The sequence below is a fragment of the Protopterus annectens genome, chromosome 4.part1 (assembly GCF_019279795.1).
Source record: "Protopterus annectens isolate FY-2018-M chromosome 4.part1, PAN1.0, whole genome shotgun sequence".
NCBI lineage: Eukaryota > Metazoa > Chordata > Ceratodontiformes > Protopteridae > Protopterus > Protopterus annectens.
This window is the reverse complement of record NC_056734.1, coordinates 790548759-790572002: the sequence shown is the minus strand read 5'-3', so window position 1 is coordinate 790572002 and position 23244 is coordinate 790548759. Positions and strand designations below refer to the sequence as shown.

At 36.8% G+C, this 23244-nt stretch overlaps 1 protein-coding gene across 1 annotated transcript in view; it reads right to left on the bottom strand.

Annotated features, from left to right (window-relative positions):
* Positions 1-3428: 3428 nt before the first annotated feature.
* The window catches only part of LOC122801305 (succinate receptor 1-like), a 43074-nt gene continuing 23258 nt past the window's right edge, over positions 3429-23244 (bottom strand). The window contains exons 5-6 of the mRNA XM_044070850.1: positions 4459-4474; positions 3429-4381 (exon numbers count right to left, since the gene is read on the bottom strand). Coding sequence (XP_043926785.1) covers positions 3429-4381; positions 4459-4474 — 969 coding nt within the window. The remainder of the gene's footprint in view (positions 4382-4458; positions 4475-23244) is intronic.

Genomic DNA, 23244 nt, shown 5'->3' with positions numbered 1-23244 from the left:
AAGCTCAATGCCAAAAAATGTGTCATCATCCCCTTTGGCAAAAACCCAGTTCCCATGAATTACCACATTGATGGTAGTCCACTGAGCACAGAAGGCATTATAAGAGATCTGGGAACACAGGTTGACAGCAACCTCTCTTTTGGCCACCACATTCCCACTGTGGGCAGAAAGTCCTTCTGTGTGGAACATCTCATTACTAAGGGTTTTGCATCCAGGAAGAAAGAGGTCATTGTCTCCCTCTACTCTTCCCTCATTAGGCCAATCATCGAGTACAATGCCCCATTTGGCATGTACCTCACTAGACACCTGCAACAACTGGAGAGGCTGCAAAAGTACCTCACAAAGTGGATCCTGAGCCTTAAACACTTGCCCTATATGGACAGACTCAAAAAAACTCCAACAGTTCTCTGTCTCACATCACCTACTTAGAGGCGACCTCTGATTGACTTACAAAGCCATGTCTAATCCAGCTCTGTTGAAAATGCTACATATAAAGAAATCCCAATCCCTCCTCACTACATGCTCCAGAGACCTCAACCTCATTACCACAGTCAACAGAACAAGCTGGAGGGACAGGTTCATAACCCAGAGATTGCCCATGCTATGGAATAGACTTCCAATACATGTCAAGCGGAGTGCCTCACTGGCCCTCTTCAAGAAAAATCTTGATGAGTGGATGAGAAATAGAAAATTCCCCCAGGGGATCACTCCATTGGCTCTACTCAACATAGGAACTGGGAACTAAGGTCAGGTGGCACGATACCAGGGTAATCCTATGAGCTAGGCTTGTAAAGGCTCCAGGGCCATTAGCCTAGTACACAGCTATGAACCTATATGCTTTTTTATCATTTTATACACTAGTTGGTAGTGTTGTTTAAAGAATTAAAAGGAGATTTAATGGAGACCATTTTTTATCTGATGAAGTCCATTGTTTACTTGTGGATGAAGGCGCTAATTTAATAAACTTTGTGCTTTATGTGCAATGTGGATCTGCAGTTATTGGTTTATAGTTTTGTTTTGGTTTCTGCAGTTTGGTTTGATGGTTATATTTTACAATATACTCAGCTTGGTGCTTAGGATAGCATCTGTTTATCCATCTTAAAGTGAAAATGTTTAGGTTCTAGAGCTAAGTAGTGTAGTCGTACCATTCTTCCCTTTTACTTCCATGTTTCGACTCCATCCCTTCCTTGTTATTACTTTTGCTATTTTATATAATATGATGCATTTTATAAAGTTTTACATTATGATTATAAATGCAATTTCAGTAATGTGTGCATGAAATATAGTACTGTAAATAAAAAGACCAAAATGGTCTACTAGTCATTGGCTGCCAACAAATTTCATTATTTCTGTATCAAGGTGAAATGATAAGAGGTTAAAAGAAACAGGATTAGTGTGTTATCTAACCAGGTTATTCCAGAAATTAGACAATTGCAGTCATTTTAATATATTTTGTACACAATATTGCAAATGGCAGCCATTCTAATATCTTTTGCACATATTAAGACAATTACATGATTCTGAATTAAAAATTTAAGTCAGAAATGTTACTAATGTATATTTATGTTACTTAATATATGAAACGCAAATATAGAAGCTAAGAAATATTGCTCTGCACTTCCATTTTTTTTTGTTTTACATCTCCTTGGAAGACCAAGCCTAATAGGTCCTCTACTAGTACCTGATTGGCACGCTCATTCTGTGGTCATAGAATTCAAGGGTTTCCAGGTAGTGGCATTCCTATAACCCATTTGCTGATGTCCAGGAATCCTTCATGAGCTCTCCTACTTCCTGCGAGAATCAGATGGTATAGAACAAATCAGCCTTGCTAGTTCTGCTGGTTGCAATATCCTCTACCCTGTCAAAGCACCCCCTCCCCTGCAGTAGATCTTCCAAGCTCTAATATAACTGACCTTTGAGGGTCCCCCTCGGTTCACAGTAAGACAGCATATGGAAATGTGGGCTTGGTAAACCCAGGCTGCAAGGGGTAGAAACCTAATGCTTCCACTAGGTATTGTTCATGTGGCAAGCTGGAGCTGCCTGCCTTCCACCAAGGTGAATAAGCAGGCAGTATCCTTTCAATCCCATCCTCCCCTGCTAGCTCCTATGGGTGTCCCAAACCACTACTCAAACTTGGGTCACCCATAGCATAGTAATGGCTTTATTCTTCTATGCCAGAGTGGCTTTTCCAGAGTATACTGTAAGTTAAATTGTATAGCAACAAACAGTAGAACATTGGGTGATAATTTTACATAATAAACAATAAGCTGTAATTGTATTTATGTAAGAAAAGCTGACAGAAAGTTTTCTGCACTCTGTTTTATTACTTTACCATCATTGTAACTCTGACTATGTTGCTGCATAGATCAACCTGTAAATATTTTTATAAGGTTTTTGCATATTTGCCTGACATAATTTATCACATTGAATTCTCTAGCTGTGTTTTTCCTTCTGCAATTTTATGCACTTAAAACAGTGTTAAAAGCCACCGCCATTTTGGTGTCTCACCAAGACTCTCCTTTGTAAAAGATTTAGTTGCTCAGTGGATTTCCCAGTATCGATATATCTGATAAAAATAAATGAGATATGCCAGTGCCAATGGAACATAGTGTTAAAGCCTTGATTACAGCCTAAGCAACCTCATTTCAGTAAGTAGGTTTGGTACTTGATGTTTGCAGGGAGGATGTCTGGGCTCATCCTGAGCATGATGGTCAGAATAGAGCCAGTCACACACATTGCCACTCCATCTAGGTGGAGTGGCAGTGACACAGAGGAGTGCCATGGGAGTGGGACATTAGCTCACTAAGCTACCAGAGGTGTCAACTTTCAAAGCTGATGTGCAGAAGTGTGAATTCACAAAGTGCAGAGCAGTACGTGCCACTGAGGTAATGTGGTTTCTTGTCCTTCCATTTAAGGGATGGCGTTTTTAACTAAAAAAAATATACACACACACATATATATATATATATATATATATATATATATATATATATATATATATATACTTATATTGATGGGTTGATGGCAAGTCCAGAAAGTGGCCTCAAGCATGCCTAAATGATATCCTTCTCAGACAACTCTCTAATCAGCTGTAAAGCTGTAAATGGAATATCTTGAGATGAGGAATAAATGAACACTGTCCAATCTTAGGAAGGCAAGGGTATATAAATAACGCAGAAAAATATGAGATATAGATTCACAGTTTACAGCCTACATTTATTAATGTTTGAAAGAACAATAAAGAAATGTTAAAGTGTTTCATGCATTAATAATGACATATGACCAGTATAATGCACATTTATTTATGTTCAAATCATACATCATAACCTTTTTGATGGACTTTAAGAACACAGTTTACTAGCATACTGCAATAAACATATCTGTAGAAGCACATTACTGAAATCAAATAATCTAACAGTTGTACACTTTTATTTTCTTTGCTGTTTTTGTCTCAATAATAATGAAACTAATTTGTCTCTAAAATTATCTCCTACTAGAAAATAAAATACAGGATTCAAGCAACTGTTAAAGCTAGTGATGGGTCTAGTGAATATGTAAGCAGCTTTAATTAAAATAATAGCACAGCTATCTGGCTCAAATAACATCCTTGAAATTATGCGAGCATTTCTCATTACATGATATGGGAAAAGAGAAACTGAGAAAAGGACTAAAGCAAATATTATAAGAGTAAGAGGCTTTCCAACCTTGTCTGCATTTTGTTTTCTCTGTTTCATTCTTTTTAATACTCTTACAATTAATATATAACAGCAAACAATAATGCCATAAGGAATCAAGAACCCAGTAAATGTGACAATCATGCTGAACTGGAACGTTGTTGTTATATCTCCAGAACTGGCATAGTCTAGGCATAGTATACCTGTAGAATTTGTTTCTTTTACTGTAACAAGAAAAAAAATTGGCAAGAGTTCAAATATTACAATAAACCATATTATTATGCACACTACAGCAGCATGCCATTTCTTAAAAACCTGTGCCGATTTCACAGGGTGGGCAATGAGAAGATAACGATCCACACTCACACAACCAAGGAACAGGATACTTGTGTACAAGTTGGCATGGAAGTAATACCTGGTGAATTTGCAAAGAAACTCTCCGTAATACCAGATGTCATGACTAGTATAATATGCCACAAGTAAAGGCAGTGTGCACAAATAAAGTAAATCAGTTAAAAGCAAGTTAAAGAGAAATATATTACTTCGACTCCATTCTTTTAAACCAAACAGGTATACTAACAATGCTGCAATGCTGTAACAAAAGCCAACCATGCATGACGTAGCATACACTACCGGAACATAGTAATTGTGCAGTTTTTCATCAAGTGTTGTACATGGCTCTTCTGGGGTGAAAGATCTGTTACTTCCTGAAATCATTTTTATAAACTTTTATTGTTTTTATAATTAATCTGGAGTTTCCAAGGTTTATCATAGTAGTCCTCACTGCATAGCTGGAAGATCTAGACAGCAAAAGGCAATAAGTATTATCATTTTAAATATTTCAACATAGTATTTATGACATTTTCTGCTTCTTGAAATCTCTGTGATTGTTATTCATCAAGATAATTCCAAAAATGTTTTAAACAATTATATAGAGGCATGTTGTATTATACTTTCAACAGATAAAAATGTATTTGACCAGAAGAATGTAGTGTAACTATGACATCATAATGGCATCCTGTTGGAAGGTTAGTCCCAAATAAATAACTGGTGCTAAAGTTATGGACTGAAACTAAATGCCAAAAAATGCATTCTTATAGCTTTTCGAAGGTCATCTATCCTGGGGAACTACCTTATAGACAATATGCCCCTAAGAGTTTACCCATTTGTTTGGAATTTGGGAACTTATGTCGACAGTGACCTAACATTTGACCAACATGTGGCCTTTGTTGCAAGAAAGTCCTATATTAGCACAGCTTATAAACAAAGGGATTGTGTCTAAATCTAGGGATGTCATTGTCCCCCTTTTTTCAGCCCTCATTAAGCCAGTTATTGAACAGAATGCCCATTTTGGCATGTATCTTTCCAGACACATGCACTACTGGAATACTCACATAGATACCTAAAAGGGTACAAGGCCAAAACAAGTTCTGTCTGCATGGACTGACTCAAAGTCCTGTCAATTTACTCATTATCCTGCAGACTGCTAAGAAGTGATGTGTGCCTGGCATACAAGGCATCCTCTGATGTAGTACTGATGGCGTAGTACTGCACATAAGCAAATCAAATACCATCCAAAATACTCAACCTAGAGATCGAAACCTCTTCTGGAACATCAGCAGAACAGTTTAGAGGGACAGGTATATCTCACAGAAGATCCTGCTGCTCTGGAACAGACTCCCGATCAACATGAAACAAAGTTCATCATTGTCCATATTCAAGCACAACTTGGATATATGAATGGGAAACATGAGATGTATCCCAGTGCTGTCCCATGTACTACTAATGGACATAGACAACCCCTAAATGCTTTATCTCATGCATGGGTCACCTCAAATTATCTATGGTAGGATCCCAGTTATACACATTAAGAGTGTAGATCAATTTGTGTGTGTATCTCTTTAAGAAGCTATCCGAGGGCTTGCACAAGTGTATAAATACTGAGCACGTGCAAGCTAGACTGCCATTTTGTAGTTAGCTGTTGAGATGTAAGCATGTATGTTTATGAGGTCTGTCTGTTTACTAGTTCGTTTGGATTTAAATATGCTGATACCCATCCTGATGTATTTATATGTATTAAAGCATCTAAACAAAACCCCAGGCCTTCTTATCATATGTGTTAGAGACAAACTAGCAACAGGAGTAAGGCCAATCGCTGACCAAATTGGATAGATTAACACAAGTGCAAAAGGGGACAATTGGCTTTGCTTGAAATGGCCTGCAAGGGCATATATCCTAGTACTTACATATGAACCTATGCCAAACTCAAAAACTGGATGCTGTTTAAGACATTATAAAACACAAACTAAACTCTAAGTTGTAAATAGTATTAAAAAAAACAAAACAAAAAAAACAAAACAAAACAAGAAGTGCATTATTTCTAATGTTTTATCATTATGGTGGGATATGGGCATCTTTTGCAAGTGTGAGTGCTCAAGTTGTAGTTTCTAGTGCTGAATTTTGAAGAAGCCATTTTCACTTTCTGAATCTGTAATAAAAAAGAGAAATGGAAACAACTGAGCTTTACCACAACCTAATTATTTCCATTTTTCTAAACTGTATTTGACAATGGAGTTGATTATTTAGTTTAGTACAGGATATGGATAGTTTAGATGGCCCCCTCATAAAACTTGTTTGACATTTTGCATTTCTGTGATTGTGAGAAGGAAGCAATGTTTCAGACTCTGGTACAAAGAAGACAATTTACTTGAAATAAAAACTGCTGTTCTAACTATAATTCAATGTCCAATTTGCATATTTTAATTGCTGTTGTGACCAGTATTTACATTCCTACACATCAGTGTACTTTTCCTACTGAACTAGAAATGTACTACCTGTATGGATCAAGCCATGCAGTTTGCAATATTGCCACAATAAGACAACATGATAACTATGTTGTAGTGAAAGAGACCCCTATCTGGCAAGACAGATGCCTTAACAGTGCTGCCACCAAATATGGCACAAATTATTTGTAAATAGAAACCATAGCATCTAAATATGCAGAGACTCATCATTTTCCATTCATAGCTGTCAAGCATATTTCCTTTAATCTCACCAGCACCACCTTCTTGACAGATGTAAAAAAAATTCAAAACAAAAAAGCAAGCAAAAAAAATCAAGACAGTAATAACATCTGAAGATTTGGTCCAAGGGATGGACATCTGTGAAAGTTTGCAGCTAATTTCCCAACACCTATTAATCAAAGGTTTTAAACTTACTAGAAAATGACTTCTTAAGTGGCAGAACCAATATCAAACAATTCTCACTCATGAAACAGATGAACTTTTCTTTCATACTAACCTGTTAAATTACCTGAAAACTAAGACAGCTGTCAGTAATTCAGTCGTAAACATGTTAATCCACATTGAGTCAAGATCTAAGGTTGATGCACATCCAGTTAAATTTATTGCTGTTTCAAACACCAGAGATCCTGACTAATCAAAAGATCCAACCAGCAGTGACAATATGCAAGCTAAGAATACTGTCTCACAGTAGGAAGGGGACTCTTCCCCAGTCTTTTACACCACCACCAATAACTGCATTGAAGTACTGGCCAACATAAAAGATTTGTCAAAAAACAAATTGAAGGTCATACTGCTTAATGCTAGGAGCCTTAACCTGAAAATGGACTCACTGGATGCTCTCTTTACACTGGAAGATGCCGATATCTGTACGGTCACAGAAACTTGGTTCAGGGCTGCAGAGAGCACCCCTCCATTACCAGTCTATACTTCATTTCACACAGTTTAACCCCAAAATGAGGTTGGCAAGACTAAGGGTGGTGGAGACTCTATCTTCATTAAGGACAGGCACACCTTCAGACTGGTTTGCCAGCATGATGCACTGGAACTACTCCAGGTACAAATGACTGTTGGCAAGACACCCATCCAAGATACAGCTAGCTATAGACCCCTCCTCCATGACTCAGGACACCCGGTCATCTTACCTGAATCTACTTGACTCCATCAAGGTACCTCCTAACAAGCCTGATCCTTGCTGACTTCAACTACCCCACCATAGGCTGGGTGAACTATTCTTGTACTAATGCACTCTCTCAACGATTCCTTAACTTTGTCAATTCTAATGCACTAGACCAGCTTGTCTCATCCCCACAAGGGGAGATAACATTCTGGACTTGGTTCTCACTAACATGGGTGACTGCTGCACCACTCCCATAGTATGTTCTTCCCTGGTGAGATCAGATCATCGGACTGTCTCATTTGAGGTTTTTATCCCATCCAACCCCCCCCCCCATCATAGTCAAGCTAAAAGAAAACTTCTCAAAAGCTGACTACAATCTCCTTAGGGAGGGTATCTGTAGCTTCACACCACTGCCCCCTTCAGATGATGCAGAGAGCAATGCTGAACAGTACACCAATGCAGTACACAAGCACCTGTACAACTGCATGGACTCAGCCATACCCAATAGAACTAAAACCTGCTCCTCAAGGAAACACAAGCCTGTTTGGTGGACATCCTCTATCAACAGGGTTTACAACAAAAGGAAGAAATTGTTGCCCAAGTATAAAAAGGAACAAATTCCAAACTGGAAAAACTCCCTCCTTAGCCTCAACAAGCAAATTAGATAACTAGTGTAAACTCCAAGGCCAATTATAAATTGAAACTAGCTCCCAAAACAAAGGGAAATCATAAAGTCTTCTTCAGTTACATCAGGAACCTCCATGGCAAAGCCCAGGTTTATTCAAATTAGTACTTAACAGTATCACTTACACTGATCCTGTTGACTTAGCCAACTTGCTAGCAGATAGGTTCAGTGCAAACTTCACCCCTGCCCCCCCCAAAGGCCCTTTCAACATCCTCAATACTTGTCCTGCACCTCACATCCAAGGCAAAGAACACAGATTCCATGGGACCTGATGCATTCTGCACCATCTGCAGCAAGAACTGGCTTTACCATTGAGCACCCTATTCAACCACTAAGTACAGGCTTCATTCCAGCAGAGTAGAGAACTGCCATTGTCATCCCCTTGCATAAAGGTGGTGCCACTACTGACCTTGGAAGCTATCACCCCGTTAGTTTGACAATTCTGATATGTAAAGCCATGGAGCATATTATTATTATGGAGCTCATAAACAAGGGGCTAATCAATGTCTAAGCACATCACCCCAAACAGTTCAGATTCATCAAGGGCAGAGCTTGCCTGTTGAACCTCGTTGACTTCTTTGAGACTGTCACCAAGGCCCTGGATGAGGGAAAGTCAGTGCATACAGCTTACCTTGACTTGGCCAAGGCCTTTGACACAATCCCCCACTCAGGCATCATTGGAAGACTAACACAACTTGGAGTAAACCCCTATCTCATCAGGTGGGTGGCCAACTGGCTCACCCACAGGACCCTCAAAGTAAAAATAGGCACCTCCACCTCAGACAGTAGACCTGTCACTAGTGGAGTTCCCCAGGGATCTGTCCTGGGGCCTCTACTCTATTTCTCAGTGGTCCAGGCAAAGACAAAAGGCCTGTGGCTGACCAAGTTTGCAAACAATTGTAAGATGGGTGGTGTTATTGACTCCCCAAATGATGTTAACATACTGCAAGAGGGTCTCACAGCAAATAATGACCGGTGCCAAAGTAATTGCCTCAAGCTAAATGCAAAAACATGTATCATCATACCGTTCAGCAAAAACATGACCCCTACTGATTGCCACATCAATGGCAACCCCCTAAGCACACAACCTGTGGTAAGAGACCTGGGCATTCAGGTTGATAACAACCTCACATTTGACCATCATGTAGTGGCAGTGGTCAGTAAAGCCCTTTACTTGTCTCATCTCATAAGTAAAGGGATTGCATCCACAAAAACGGAGGTTATTACCTTTCTATACTCCTCCCTCATTAGACCAATAATTGAGTATAACACCCCATTTTGGATGTACCTCTCCAAACATCTGCACCAACTGAAAAAGCCACTGAAATACCTCACAAAGAGAATCCATGGCCTCCAACACCATTTCTATACAGACAGGCTCAAATCACTATTACTCTACTCGATATCAGACAGATTGCTCAGGGGTGATCTGTGTCATGTCTACAAGGCAATCCCAGACCCTGCCCTAATACAGATGCTCCATATCCATAAGGCTAAATCCTCATGCACTACCCACTCAAAAGGCCTGAATCTAATATCCGACATCCATACACGTCAAACAGAGCACCTCACTGACCCTGTTCAAGCGCAACCTTGATGAGTGGATGGGTAACCACAAATTTGTCCCAGGGGTTCTACCTGTGTCCCTCATTGACAGGGTTGACAGGTGCTGACTGAGGTTTCTTTTTGGGTATAAACTCTTGGCTAGGCCTGTAAGGACCCCAAGGCCATTAGCTTAGTAACCTCCTATGATCCTGATAAAGAGGAACTGACAATGGCTATCTGCAGTATGAAGAAAGAAAATTATACTTGATCCGATGTCTTCTGTTTGACTAAACTCCATGTTATGACCAGCTACATTGCTGCAGTCTGAGACTACTGCTATATCAGTGTGGAAATTCTAAGCTTGCAGGTGCCTTGATAATAGGCATCACAAGGATATGCCTGCTAGTAATAGTACAGTAATAATTCATCTATATTACCAGATAAAATGGGACATTTTAGTTTCTCCTAGCATATGTGATGAGCAGCTCTACCATACACTGGGCCCTGATCCAGCCTTTACTTCAGAAATTTTAGTCTTCCATTTACAATTGGCATTTGTCTTTTAATTGGCACACATTTTTGTAATGAGCACACATTCATCACAGCATATATATGGCAATAAGATTTGGTAGGGAAGTTGCTGAAAGTAGTCTTTTTTTAAGTACCCATTTACTTTCTTAAGACCTTCTTTGCCTCTGAGGTCTGTCAATCATCAGCACTGTCCCTGTCAATCAGTCTATTTATCCCACATCAATGATACAAGGGTCGCCCAGGAGGGGACATCATTCAGACAGCCATCAGGGGTGGCTTGAGTTTTTTTTTTTTCCTTGCTTTTCTCCCAATCCCTATTAGAACACACTGGGCAAGGCATCAGGGTGGGAGAGATGCCCAAAGTTCTAGGTATAGAGGATGTCACCTCACTGCTGCAAGGGACATTTCTTCAAAGCAGCACTGTTATGTCTCTTAAAGCACAAATGCAGATTTGTCTAGTCTCTGCTAAGGAAATTGCCCTGACAAGCATGTCATTTAGTGAGTGTCATCCCCTATCATCTCCAGGAGAGACAGGTTATCCATACCCCTTTAATTATCCCATTCCTAGTCAGCTCCTTCTGTTTCAGGGCAACTAACCAATCCTGGTCACCTAAGTTGCCATTAGCGCTAAGTCCCTGTATGCCAGAAAGTTAGGCTGAAGTATCCATTTACTTATTTTACTGTGCTTTCTCATTAATTAATGCAAACTATAATGTGGGTTATTTATAAATTCTAACAGCTTATATTATACGTAAATATGGAATGTACCTATAAGATATAAATCAACCATTTATTTTTTCAGAGATGTATTCTGCTCCCTGCGCACAATCAAATGATGAGCTTTAATGTCTCTTCTCTGTTTTGTTTATGTATTTTAGTTAGTTAGATAGTTGTTTGTTTATTGTCAAGAAAGACTTTCTTTTGAGGAAAAGAATATTCTTACAAATTTTGTCTCACAACCAGAGATTTGAATGCCTTTGGGTGGCGGAATGGTACAGCAGTTAACGTTGTTGCCTCACAGCAAGAGATTCTCTGGTCTGATTATCAGCTGGGGTGCCTTCTGTGAGGAGTCTGCATGTTCTCGTGGGTTTCCTACGGGTACGCTTGATTTCCTCCTAAATTCCAAAGACATGCATCTGGAGTGTTTCTCTCTGGGCCTCTGCTGAAAATAGACTCTCTCCTAGTCTGCCTTTCCCAATCAACAAATGTTAAATAAAAAAAAAAATAGATGAAACAACCCCTCCATAGAAAATTCACAGACCCTGACATACGGAGTGTGGAATAGCAAAAAATCCTTACAAACCCATTTACTATTCACTTTTAGTTCACTGCTAGTTTCCAAATTCCATAAAGCTATCTACAATAGTAAACTTACTTAAATCTGGAGATGATGTAGCTTGATTATAAATTACAAACCAATTTTCCTCATATGGATACCGAAATTGTTATGCAGAATAGTCTTAATGGTAATACTCCAACCTCTCCTTTTCAAATGAATTGTTCTGCAGCAATTAGGACTCTTTAAGGGAAGATCTCTAGTGGATCAACTCTGAGCATCAATCGTACTGACTCACAACTCATATGGTCAGCACTCTCTTTTTACATTCATGTTGATCAGTTTAGAAAAAAGCTTTTAGTTGTATTAGATGTAACTATCTCTGGGATCTAATCACTGTATGAGTTTTTCCAAGTTATTTTTTCAAATGTTAGCAAAAGTCTTTGTCTTTCTGAATGATGCTTTGTCTTCAAATGAAGTGCACTATAACTTTCTCAGTAAAAAGAGATAAATGTCAGGGATGTCTATCGTCCCCCCTAAGTTTCTTGTTGACTATCAGTCCACTGTAGAGACAGGTAAAATCCCACCTTCCCTTGATGGTTGAAAGCAGGATGAGGATCTTGACAAAGTGGCCAGACTCTTTTGTAGTTTAAAGGCAAACTTAATTAAGACAGAGATCTTTCTGATAACCTCATGCTCAGAAACTTGAGAGGATAAGATCATAGAACATATGTTTCACAGTAGAATGCAGTGAAAAACAATAACATGAGTTGGAGTAAATATGTGAGACAAAACTCAACAGTCATATTATTTGTTACATAGATTTTTATGTGATAAATGAGACCTGATACAATTCTAAAAATATTTAAAGGTATGTTAGAGATTACATGATTAGACAGAGTGAGGGGAAATTGACTAATGTCTTAGTATGAAAGAGGCGTTCATACTATGGTTATAGAAGGAAGAAGGCTGGAGAGAAGGAGATTATAAGAAGGGTGCAAGGCAGGGTATTTTCAGGGGGCCTATATTAGTTTGCAGAAATGCAATTCTGGTGAACTACTATTCATCAACCCCTAATCAGCAAAAAGTGAGTCAGTGATTCACTGAATTTACTAAGGGCAACAAAATAGTTAACTGAAGCACAATGGACCGACTTGTAGTTGACTCAAACCCACCCAAGAAGGGTCAAATCTAAGATTATCTTCACCCACCACACCCCCTCTAACTATATATATATATATATATATATATATATATATATATATATATATATATATACACCAACTCTGAATTATGGGTTGATAAATAGGTGTTTACTGGAATAACTTTTCAGCAACCTAATATAGACCCTCTTCAAGTAGCTTAGGTGTGTACTGAGGAAAGAGAGAGAGGCAGAGGAAAGGTCTGCAGAGATGAAGTTGGTAAGGTAAGGCACTGGGAAAAACAAAAAAAAAGGAGTGGAGTAGGAGCCTGGAGAGGGTTGTGAAGTGTGATTTAGCTTGAAAGGGATGAATGAAGTACTGTGAGTAAGTTCATCTAGGATTGGCACAGGCGCAGGTCCAAGATTTTGTAAAGTATTCTTTTAGGGAGCATTTAAAGGTGGGTAGGTCAAAAATAGTTCTGGTAATTAGAAGTAAGGAGTTCCATTTTTTGCTACAGAGTTTAAATCCAAAAAAGAAAACTTGGCAGGAAAAAACAGTTTAATACAAAGCAAAGCTTCCGGGCATAACCCTTCTTCAATACTAATACATTCAAGTCTAAAACTGAAAGCTTAAATACAGGTCTAAAATCACATGACCAGCAGCCAAATGAAATCATGTGATGACAGAACATAAAATATATCACAATACAAATATATACAGATTTTAGATAAAAAATATATATATGTGTAAAAAAAAAAAAAATATATATATATATATATATATATATATATATATACACACATACATGTGTGTATGTGTATATATATATATATATATATATATATGTCAAAACATTAACAATAAAAATTAACATACATGTGTGTATGTGTATATATATATATGTCAAAACATTAACAATAAAAATTAATCTATTTTATTATATTATTACGTAACTTTACTAGCACAGGTTTCAGGCTGACCGTACTATTTAAACCAGGAGGTTTGAATAGTACGGTCAGCCTGTAACCTGTGTTAGTAAAGTTACGTAATAATATAATAAAATAGATTAATTTTTATAATTTTTATTGTTAATGTTTTGACATATATATATATATATATATATATATATATATATATATATATATATATATATATTTTTTTTATTTTTTACACATATATATATATATATTTTTTATCTAAAATATGTATATATTTGTATTGTGATATATTTTATGTTCTGTCATCACATGATTTCATTTGGCTGCTGGTCATGTGATTTTAGACCTGTATTTAAGCTTTCAGTTTTAGATTTGAATGTATTAGTATTGAAGAAGGGTTATGCCCGAAAGCTTTGCTTTGTATTAAACTGGTTTTTCCTGCCAAGTTTTCTTTTTTGGATTTAATCTTTGCAGCTGTTTTAATATTTTTTGCTACAGAGTATAAGTATAACAGTTTATTTATGGTATGAAGTTGTTTGTCTTCCAATCTAAGAGTTCTTTTAGGGAAATATATGCTGATTAAATTGGTAAGAGCTGGGCAGGCTAATCATCTGTGTATGATTTTATGTATTGTTATAAGCTGAGGTGGAGTTCCACTCAGCTAAGGGTATGCAGAGTTTTACAGTGATGGGTAAACGAGCATGAATCAGTTGTAAACTTGGCAATTTTGTTGCAGCAGCTTTCAAGTTTGTTTTTTATCGAGTATTGTAAATTGGTTAGAATAGGTGCTCCATATAGTAGGGGCGGCAGAAGATAGGTTTCGGATAGAGTAATTTTTCTGGGTGTGGTCAGAAAATGTTTATTTTTATATAGTATGCCTAGTTTTTAATGGGTTTTCTTTGGATTTAGAGGACAAATCTAAGATTATCATCTATAATGTCTTCTAACAGTTTGGTATGGTAAACTAATGCAATTTCAGTACCATTTGCTGAAAGGATTTTGAAAGATCCTTTGTTAGGGGTGTGAGTTTTGGGGGTAAACAGGACTTGTTTTATTTTTATTTTTTTTTTTGTGGGAGGGTTAAGTAGGAGTTCTACACTTGGTAAGCCAAGTTTCAATGGAGATGACAGCTTGTTGAGTGATTTCTTGGATATGAGTTAAGGTGTTTGAAGAGCAGATGATGGTAGAATCATCTGCATATTGAATCAAGGTGCCTTCAGAAGAAGATGAATGTAGGTTATTGATAAAAATATTGAACAATAGAGGGCCAAGGATGGATCCTTGTGGGACTCATGTGAAAGTGGGAAAGTATGCAGAGATGGACCACTGCCATTTTACACCTTGTTGCCTATTGGCAAGGTAGCTAAGAATCATTGAATAGATGGAAAGGATAGACACAGGATAAGAAGCTGATTGAGGAGTTTACTGTGATAGACCACGTCAAAGGCTTTTGATATATCTAGAAGTACTGATGATACAAGTTTATTAGAGTAACAAGCTTTATTGACAGTGTCTGTAAATGATAATAATGTAGTAGAGTTGCTGTGGTCTTGCTGAAATCCAAGTTGTGTATTGGTAATTAGCTTATTTTGTGAGAGATAGTGGAGAAATTGTTGATGTATGCATCTTTCAAGGATTTTAGAGAAGTGAGACAAGATGGCTATGAGACAGACATTTTTAATGCCAGGGGAATTACCAACATTATGTAAGCGGATGATATGAGCCATTTCTACAAGTTAGGTACAGGATTCTGTTCTTGATCTATTAATAAGAATGCTGACTGGGTATGCTATTGAATCTAGCTAGATTTAGGTATTCCTGGGAAAGACTGTCTGCTGAGGAGGAACAAGGTTTTACGTTATGGAAAAGCTTTTTTTATGACAGTTGTAGAAACCGGATGAAAGGTAAAGTGGGTAAGTCATGTGTATATGTATTGGAGAGGTTGCAGTTAGTTGAGTTTTGTAAGGGAAATATACTAGGGTCTAAGGTAGGGGAAGTTAGCTGTCTGGAAGGGGGTGTGTCAGGTGAGTTTGAGGTTAAGTAGACTATACATTCTATGAAGTATGTTTTAAAATAGGTAGCTGTTTGAAGAGGGGAAATAGCTGCACATGGGCTGGGTTCCTTTTTTTGTATCTGGGTTGTTGAGACAGGATATAGAGGACCAAAACATTTTTAGGGATGTTTTTATGGTTATCTTGTAGGTGAGTATAATACAATGTTTTATGTCTATTAGCTTATCTCTTGACTTGGTTTTGTTCACTACGACAATCCGTAGTACAGGCTGGGGGTATCACAATAAATGAGCATGGTCCAAAAAGAGAAATATGGTGGTGAATATGGCTGGGCTGTTGCAGGGCCCAGATAACAAGCCCCACAGGATACCCTTAGCTCTAACTATATCAGAGAAGTCCAGGGAAAAGGAGACACTAGTAGACCTGGCAATGAATGTGGACCACTAGATAGAAGGCTGTACAATGACATGGGATAGAACCCTGTCACATAACATCACAATTCTAAACAATTAGGGTTTGCCTTGCTGTTTTTGAGCTATTGTTTCTAGATGGATGTAAAGATTCTGTATGAGATATACCAGGTATTTGTATATCTATAAGTCTCAAATGGGCCCACAAGTTTTCATGATTTATGCAGACAAAGGTCCTGCTTTAATTAATGCAAAATCCAGCTCACATTTGTAATAAAGTTTCTTATTAGTCGTTTTAATGAATTCTGCATACACTCCTGGCAGCTCATGTTCTAAGTATGCTTGTACTCTCCACTGAATAATCTTGTGAAGAATTTAGCTGGCATGTGTGATCTAAACAATTGTTCAGTCATTTCCACAATCATTCAGATCACCATCCTTCAAGAATGGTATGAACATAGATATTTTCCAGTCTGTGGGCTACGAGGCTGTTTTTCAAATTTCCTGGTAGAACTGTATAAATATTGTAACAGCTGTATTTGAGTGCTGTAATACTGCAGTCGGAATGCTATCAATTCTTGAAACTTTACTGCTTGTAAATCTTTCAAAGTCACTTCTACTTCTTTTATTACCCTCAGTTCCTGTTCAAACATAGCTGACTGCAACAGTTTTCAGTCTGTTTGATCTTTGCATCATAATATTTTTTTCAAAAATTATAAATCTTTTAACCATCAATCAATCAATGTAGATTCTTTAGCATTATTTATCATTCCAGTTTGAAAATGGAATGTACTCTTTAGCTCTCATTTCATATCAGCAGAGTAAAACATGATAATGTAGGGAGGCCAGATATGACTCTGTTTAGAAAGATAGAGAAAAGGAGAGAAGTAAATATGTTCTATAAGTTTATCCATTGCAATACGTATGGAGATAGTGAGTATTTTAGTGTGGATAGTCTTGCAAGCTAGGACAAACTTTGAGGCAAGGGAACACATTTTTGTTAAAATCTACTGAAATCAGGGCATTAAAGAGAAGGTTATAATTAAAAAGCATGTATGCCCTGGTAAGGTTCAGAATTCTTTTGTATCTCGTTTGATACTATTCTGTTTGTCAAATTGCAGATGACTGCCATTGTTCTTCTTCCAGTCCATAAGCCATGATGATACTTGAAGATGAGAAAGTATTTTAGTTAAAAATATGTGAGTAAACATGCTTTTCAAGTATTTCACACAATATATATCAATGGAAATGGAAGAATGAACTTTGGGGTAAGGAAGAGGGTGTGTTTTGGGAATGAATGCTTCAGTGCACTAGCCTAAATAGGTTTAATGCATTTTTGTTGTCATTCTGCAAGTTGATCAGAATTATTAATAAAGTCTGAAAGAACACATATGCCGTTGTGTGTGTTGTGGATAAACTAGTCATGACTTTGTCGTAGGCCATCCTGAACCCCATTATTGTTGCTGCACTGCACGTTATGTATCTCCCTTTATGCTGATCACTCACTATGTGGACATATTGTTTTTCAGAATAACAGTTAAAATTATAAATGGCCTGAAGTAGAAGGGCAAGAAATATTTTCTAGCATACCTGTTGCACTTGCAGTATCTTAAAAACCTTAATGTTAAAGGACAGATTCTGAACAACTGACAGTGCACAACATGAAACTCGTTTGTATGATAACAATTTACCTACAGTCCATGACATCGGTGGTACTTCATTTATATCCACAAATAAAGTACTACTCTAGACATTTAATAATGTGGCAACACTGGGGAAAACTCATACTTACCCTGACTACTGCTATGACAACTGACAGGATTGCTAACCTGTAAAGCCACACTACCTTAAAAGAAGAAGTACCATTACCCCCCCCCCCATTACCGGCTGTACACGTTTGAAAAAATGTGTGAAAGGGACATCCGAAGTTTACTGTCCAGTAAATGTAAGCACAGATATCACAACCTTAACACAGAAGACCAGAAGATTTTGTCTTCCTTGGTGAGAGATAGAGATATAAGGTGTATGAGACTAGATAAGGGGGGTGGTCTGGTTATTATGTATGACCTGGATTACATTGGTCGGATGTATAATTTACTTGGTGACAGTGACACTTATGGTCCTGTATCTTGCAATGAGATTAACATTGCACATAACAGCATTAAGGTGGCTCGAGATGAATTACTTCTCTACGATCACATTAATTTGGATCTACATACGTTTCTAAGAGTTACTGATCCAGTCATTCCTAGGCTTTTCGGTATTCCAAAAATACATTCCCACACACAAGATCCACCCCTCCACCCTATAGTAGCTGCTTAAGACTCAGTAACAGAACCCCTTGCAAAATTTGTTGATATGAAATTGAAGTATTTATTTGGACACTTTCCCCACATTATTTGAGATTCATGGGATTTGTTGGACAAGGTACGCAGAGCCACCATTAATGAGCACAGCATATTTGTTAACTGTGATGTGAAGAATTTATTTTCATTTATGCCCAATGATTTGGGACTCGAATGGTTCAATGACATTGTACAAAAATTTGGCAACATCACAGAGAATGATGCATCGGTGATCAATGATTGTATGGACATGGTGTTACCCAACAATTTCATTAGTTTTTGTGGGAAATATTTTACATTTAACATTTGCAAATGGGGTTCTGTTGAAGTGGGAGTTGGATATTTTTTTTCAGTTCCCCTCTTCCAGTTTTGTAATGGATACTATCATTACCTTGATGATCTATTTTTTATCTGGCAAGGAAGTGTACAACAATTTACTACACTACGTAATAATATGGAGAATACTACCAGCTTTTTAAAGTTTACTTATCATGTGGACTGGAAAGACATTAGTTATCTTGATGTCAACATTCACTGGACTCCAGAAGAAGATTTATCCACTGGAGTATATAGAAAACACACTTATTGCGACACCTATTTATTTTTTTTCTCATTGTCATCCATACCACCAAAAAAGGGGGATAGTAAAGAGCCATTTGCCAGAGTTTCCAGGCTCATCTCCAATGATGTGACTTGTCAAAAAGAGTTTTTATAACTACATAACATGTTTCGTGCAAGGGGATATCCAGGGAGCCTTCTCAACTTCACCAGTAAGGACATCTGGTCAGAGAGAAATGGGAAATATGGCCCAATTATTACACATGGCCTGTTCATCAACAACAGACAACCCCTCCAGTAGTGTCAAGCATGACTTTTTAGTAATATGGTTATTCATTATTCCCTGGATGTGAAAGACATTGAAGACATTATTTGTAGGAATTGGTCTGTTTTTCACTGTGACAAGAATGCTAAACAGTTATGTCTTCATAACCAAGGATTTACATGCAAAAGAAGATACAATATTAAGAATTTGTTGGAAAGACTTCACTTAAGTAGTGACAGCTTTTTCCCCATTACCAGGCCATGTGCTAGATACCACCACTGTGTCTATGTTGACAGTAATTACACTGGTGGATTATACGACAAAATATCAAGATATACTAAGGGTGGAAAATTCAATTGTGGGTCTGAACGACTTGTATATCTTGCCCATTGCACCTGCTGCCAAGCATTTTTCATAGGGAAAACTAATAATGCTCTTAATGGGTGAATTTAAAAGTATTTATATAGCTTGCAGCATTCAGATAACAGAAGTGCATTGGCACGACATGCCACTCAGTGTTGTGGCTTCAAGAACTTTCTGTTTCTGATTTTAGAGCAAGTTTCTTCCACAGTTTATTCAGGGGATTGGAAGAATTTGTTGTTACATCATGGCACACTTTGCTAGTTTAGATGTGATGCAACTGCTTCTCTTGGGCTGAATGAAAACATTTTAATTATAAGTGAACTGAAGAAAAGGGCTAGTGTACTGTGAATCAATTTTTGCAGTTTTGGCTTTTAAATGTTCAATTATATATATATATATATATATATATATATATATATATATATATATACACATACATAAATACACACACACACACACACAGACACACACACACACACACACACACACACACACACACACACACACACACACACACACACACACACACACACACACACACACACACACACACACACACACACACATTCTGTAGATTAGTAGTTGTATATTTTTAAGCAATGTATTTTTTGTTTTGCTTAATCAATCCTTCAGTTTGATTGGTTTTAGTGGTGGGTATGTTTTTTTTACACGTAATTGGCTATTTAAATGCTTTGAAGTTTAGCACACACTTGCTTTGATGATATCTATTTTATTTACAGATGAAACTTAACACTGTATGGGTTACTACATGTTTCATTGAGTTATGATTGCTTTTAACATTAAAGTTCGCTTTTTATCCATGACCAGACTCTGAGGTTTTTTTTAGTTACATCAAAAATAATTGTTTAACAACAATCTTTCTTAACTTATGCATGTTACTTAGACAATCTCTTATTTTCTCTTTAGCACTCTGCATTTGTGTTTCTTCTTTTTCTGTGAGATTCCCCTTATTCTGCAGTACTTTAAACTTTCACTCCCTCTAAGTAATTTGTAATACTTCTTGACCATGTCTCTTTTTCTTTTATTTCTATCCTATTTTTAAACTCCATTTTCATTTTATCTCAATCACTAGCTATAACTTCTGAAGATATTTCTATCTTCCCTAATAACTCCCAAATTATTTCCATTACCCATTCCTTAAATTCTTTTTTAACAGTTGGGAAAGCATCAGTGTCTCATTTTTACTTCATGACCCTGCATGTTGTCACTTTTTTATCTGTACATGATCTGAAATAGTTATTGGATGTGTGTCAAAGCTTTCAATCAAATGTACATGTTCATTTTTCTATTTAGTCTAGTCTAAAATCATTATTGGATGTGTGTCAAAGCTTTTAATCAAATGTACATGTTTATCTGAAATGTAATTTCTATTTAGTCTAGTCCAATTATTGTACCTTGGGGAATAAATTGAAAATTCTGTTTAAGTTCCTACTACTGAATTTATATCTTCCATACCAAATATTTTCATAATTATTTTTTTTTCAGATATCTGCCCTCATTTGTTACATTTCTCTTTTAGGTCCCCTTGATGCATCCTCAATATTGCAAATCAAGTTCAGGTTTCAACCTATAAGTAATATTCTCTGCTGAAAGCTGATTATTTCTCCCAAAATTTTCTTAAGCTATGTAATAGCAGTTATGGGTGAATATAAATAAGTGCCAGCGTAATCCTACTCCCTTGCCAACAGCCATTCACTAGCACAAATCTGCTAGAATTGTCTTTTTTCCTTGTCTATCTCCATTGAAGCCACTCTAGGAATTAGTAAATTATAAAAAGAGTCTACAATCATATTTAGATATGCTACCAATACATGTTACTCCATAAGAATTGTAGAAGGAGTCTTTACTGGGTACATAGCAGGTGCTGCAAAGAGCACTTTTGACTGACATCAAAGACTGAAACAATACTAATTTCATGAATTTTAATCATTCTCCGACTTAGGAACAGTGTCCATTCCCATCATGGTATTAGAAACAAAATATTCAGAGAAATTAAAAAGAAATTAATATAATTACTCCCCTTTTGTTTAGTCCCTGATATTCTGATGAATCCTCATCCTGAAATCCTTTCTTTGCCAAACTCTCATGCTCATTTCTTTATGAATATGTCTCCTGCAGCATTGCTATTTGCACTCTACACTTCTTAATATAATTTAGTACTCTTCCCTTTTTGTCTGTCCCTGTAAGACCATTTACATTCAAAGGCAATATGGATAGTGTAGACATTACAACAAATTATTTTTTGTTACTAGCTGTTATACACGTCAGGTTTGTTTGTATCTATAGTTCCAGTGTTTGCTATGCATGCCCACACTGATGTTTGCTAGTTCGGTCTTTTAAAACAGTTATTTTTGTCTGATCTCAGTTTGAATCTATGTCACATTTTAAGACCTTTTGTTTTAATGAAACCCTCAAAAAAAGACAATAACAAATATATTTTCAAAACACCCACATCCTCTATTAATGCAGAGCAAACAATACAACTGTGTATATCTTCTCTTCAAAAAGTGGAAGTCTTACTCTCCAGAGAGGAGGAATTACCTCAAATCAACAGCGACACCCACAGGCATCTACAATTGAGGCTATCCATGCTAGACAACATGCTACAACCTGTGTTCTTACTTATGCTGATTGCTGTCTGTTGTTTTCCAATCTCTGTTCCACAGATTTGAAAAACAGCTTACATTCTTTCAGAAAATATTAACCTTTAGACCAAAGGAAAAAGTGCACTGGCTATCATTAAATACAACTGAATTGTACACTCTTCTATTAAATGCATTAAAGTATTAAGGCTGCTAGAGAGTCTGCAATCTCTTATTCATGTTCCATAATTTCGAACATTATTTTTCACTGAACTGTTCGCCATTTTACCTTTACATTTTGCATTTCCCTCAGGAGACAATGCTCAGAATTCTCAAGATTAATCATTTGTATCTGCAAACAGCTCATCTCCATGTAAAAGTAGTTAGCAATAAACCATGTAAATTTCACTCAGAGCAGAATGCATGATTGCCTTACCAGAAAACCTCTTGAATACCACAGAACATTTGTTAATGGAAAAAAAGCAAGCCAATGTCTTCCATATGGAAGGAGCTTGGCATTTGTCATGGCTTTCATCATTTTGCCTTACAAAAACCCTTGTTTATAGCTTAAGCTTAGGGTATTAATCTATATATTCACCATAGTAAAAATAAGAGAAAATTATTTTAATTAAACCCATGATATAATCAGTGCACTTTTACACGTCATCCCATGCAACAGTCCAGGATCACAGCATATTAATATTAAACTTGCTTTTTTCCAGCCATTGTTCTCCTGTTATGTTGAAAGCCTATATTTCTTACAATAATATATTTAAAATATAAAACAGTCATCGAAGAGACTCCTTCCATATTTAAAATACCACTGACTACATTCTACATCAAATAGCTTTACTAATTGTACCATGTTTACACAAATACTAATAAGAACAAAAATTATTTTATTTACAGTTACTTTTTCCCTTTTAGTTTCCTTCTAAACATTAATGACATAAAGTGGGTATATGCTTTATAGTCT